The sequence below is a fragment of the Pelodiscus sinensis genome, chromosome 1 (genome assembly GCF_049634645.1).
Source record: "Pelodiscus sinensis isolate JC-2024 chromosome 1, ASM4963464v1, whole genome shotgun sequence".
Classification (NCBI taxonomy): domain Eukaryota; kingdom Metazoa; phylum Chordata; order Testudines; family Trionychidae; genus Pelodiscus; species Pelodiscus sinensis.
This window is the reverse complement of record NC_134711.1, coordinates 334,067,424-334,069,860: the sequence shown is the minus strand read 5'-3', so window position 1 is coordinate 334,069,860 and position 2,437 is coordinate 334,067,424. Positions and strand designations below refer to the sequence as shown.

The 2,437-nt window shown below is 45.6% G+C and overlaps 1 protein-coding gene across 1 annotated transcript; it reads left to right on the top strand.

The window, feature by feature from the left end:
• Positions 1 to 1,269: 1,269 nt before the first annotated feature.
• LOC102463294 (olfactory receptor 52K2-like) lies at positions 1,270 to 2,220 on the top strand. The gene has a single exon (XM_006136687.2). It carries the CDS (start codon positions 1,270 to 1,272, stop codon positions 2,218 to 2,220), a length of 951 nt encoding a protein of 316 aa, XP_006136749.2.
• Positions 2,221 to 2,437: the final 217 nt, after the last annotated feature.

Below are 2,437 nucleotides of genomic sequence, written 5' to 3'. Positions count from 1 at the left end.
ATGGGCCTAGAACTTAGTTACAAAGAAAAGCCAAAACATCTTTTAAGCAGTGCCAGATCTCAGATCCCATACCCAATCCATAACACAATAAAACCTAACGAAACTACCTAAACTTTACCCTACTTACAGAAAATGAAGAATGATGTCTTGGAGAGAGAGAGAGACATGCTTGTCCCTCTCTGTAGCTGCAGAGAACTCTCTGAGAGACAAAAGGGAGAAAAGAAAAAAAAAACCCAAATTCCTTTGTCCCAGTTTGAAAAGTCCCATCTACATTCCTATTGGTCACTCCACCTGGCTAGGTGTAGTTAACCCCTTAATCCCCAGGCTGCTGGCTAACCCTCATAATCATGACAGCTTTTTTGAAAGATACTTTCGAAAAAGCCTCTTTTGAAAAAGAGCTTCTAGACCTTAACCAGTACTTTCAAAAAAGCAATCCGTTTTTTTGAAAGAGAGCACCCAGGCAGTCTGGATGCTCTCTTTCGAAAAAGCACAGTTTGCATTACATAGCGCCTTTTTTCGAAAGAGCACTTTCAAAAAAAGGCGTTATTCCTCGTAAAATGAGGTTTACCGTGGTTGAAAAAACTGCCGTGTTCTTTTGTTTTCTTTCAAAAGAACATGGCAGCAGTCTAGACGCAGGTCAAGTTTTTTCGAAAAAATGCCACTTTTTTGAAAAAAGCCTGCAGTCTAAGACACACCCTTACCTGTGTTTTCTATTTTGTGGTATACATTTATATTGGGCCTCTATTATGGTCGCGGTGAATAATTTCCATGGAACGTGCAGATATTTTTCTTTTGTCACTGTACCTTTTAATTTCTGTTTAACTAACTTCCTCTTTTTTGTGTAGTTCCCCTTTCTGAAATGAAATGCCCCAGTGTTGGGCTGCTAGGGTGTTTTTCCCAAACAGGGATGTTAATTTTATTAGTTTATGGTCTATAATTCCAAGTGGTCCAGTTATAGTTACCTCTTGGATCAGCTCCTGTGCTCCACTTAGGACTAAATCGAAAACTGCCTCTCCCTTTGTGGGTTCCAGAACCCACCGTTCCAAGAAGCAGTCATTTAAGGAATTTTATCTCTGCCTCCCATCCTGAGGTGATGTATACACAGTCAATATGGGGATAATTGAAATCCCCCACTATTAAAATTATGTTTCTATTCAGGTATTTGTACTGTGACCGTAGACCGTGGGCCTACATAGCAAATCGGGGGACGTACGGTGCATCCAGGAGACACCGTTCTGCCACAGAGTTGGAGACCTTCTCCCCCACAAAATGTCAGGTTCCAACACAACCTACTTCACCAACCCCTCCACCTTCATCCTGCTGGGCATTCCTGGCCTGGAGACAGCCCATATCTGGATCTCCATCCCCTTCTGCATCATGTACATCATAGCCCTCTTGGGAAACTTCATTATCCTCTTCATTGTGAAAACGGAGCCGAGTTTGCATGAACCCATGTACTATTTCCTCTGCATGCTGGCCACCACCGACCTAGTTCTGTTTACAACCATCCTGCCGAAAATGCTGAGCATCTTCTGGTTCAATTCCAGGGAGATTGATTTCAATGGCTGCCTCACCCAGCTGTACTTCATTCATGGTTTCTCAGTCATGGAATCTGGGATCTTTGTGGCCATGGCGTTGGATCGGTACGTGGCCATCTGCCATCCCCTGAGACATTCCACCATCCTGACAAACCCTGTGGTGGCCAAGATCGGCCTGGCCATACTGCTGCGTGGCTGCATACTCGCACTGCCCTATCCCTTCCTGGTGAGGCACTGGCCGTATTGCAGAACCAACATCATCCCCCACACGCACTGTGAGCACATCTATGTGGTGAAGCTGGCCTGCGCCGACATCCAGGTCAGTAGTAACTACGGCCTCTTTGTGGTATCTTCAGTGACCAGCATGGACATGTTTTTAATCATTTCATCCTATATCCAGATCCTCAGGGCCATCTTCCGCCTTCCTACAAAGGATGCCCGGCTCAAGACCTTTGGGACCTGTATCTCCCACCTCTGCACCATCTTAGCCTTTTACCTGCCAACCATCTTCTCCTCTATCACCTTTCGTTTTGTCAACAATGTGGCCCTACATTCCCGTGTTCTGATTGGTAATATCTACCTCCTGGGGCCCCCTATGCTAAATCCTATCATCTACGGGGTGAGAACCAAACAGATCCGGGACAGGCTGCTCCGGCTTTTTACTCATAAAGGAACTTCGTAATTTTTTTGTCCTGGTACTTTGGCTCTCAGACTGAGCTCTATTCTGGGGTGACTGGCAGCATGGTGCTGGGCCAGAGCACCTGGATCATTCAGTGGGCAGTCAAAGAAATATGAAATCCTTGTCTTATCTCACTGGGCTGTGCCGGAGGGACAAACCTGGGAATTCATCTATGCGCAACTCAATCACTCCTTGGGTTTCCATCTCTCCAACTGGTGGT

Coding starts and splice junctions, on each gene's coding strand:
- LOC102463294 (XM_006136687.2), top strand. CDS start 1,270: ATGTCAGGTTCCAACACAACCTACTTCACCAACCCCTCCACCTTCATC.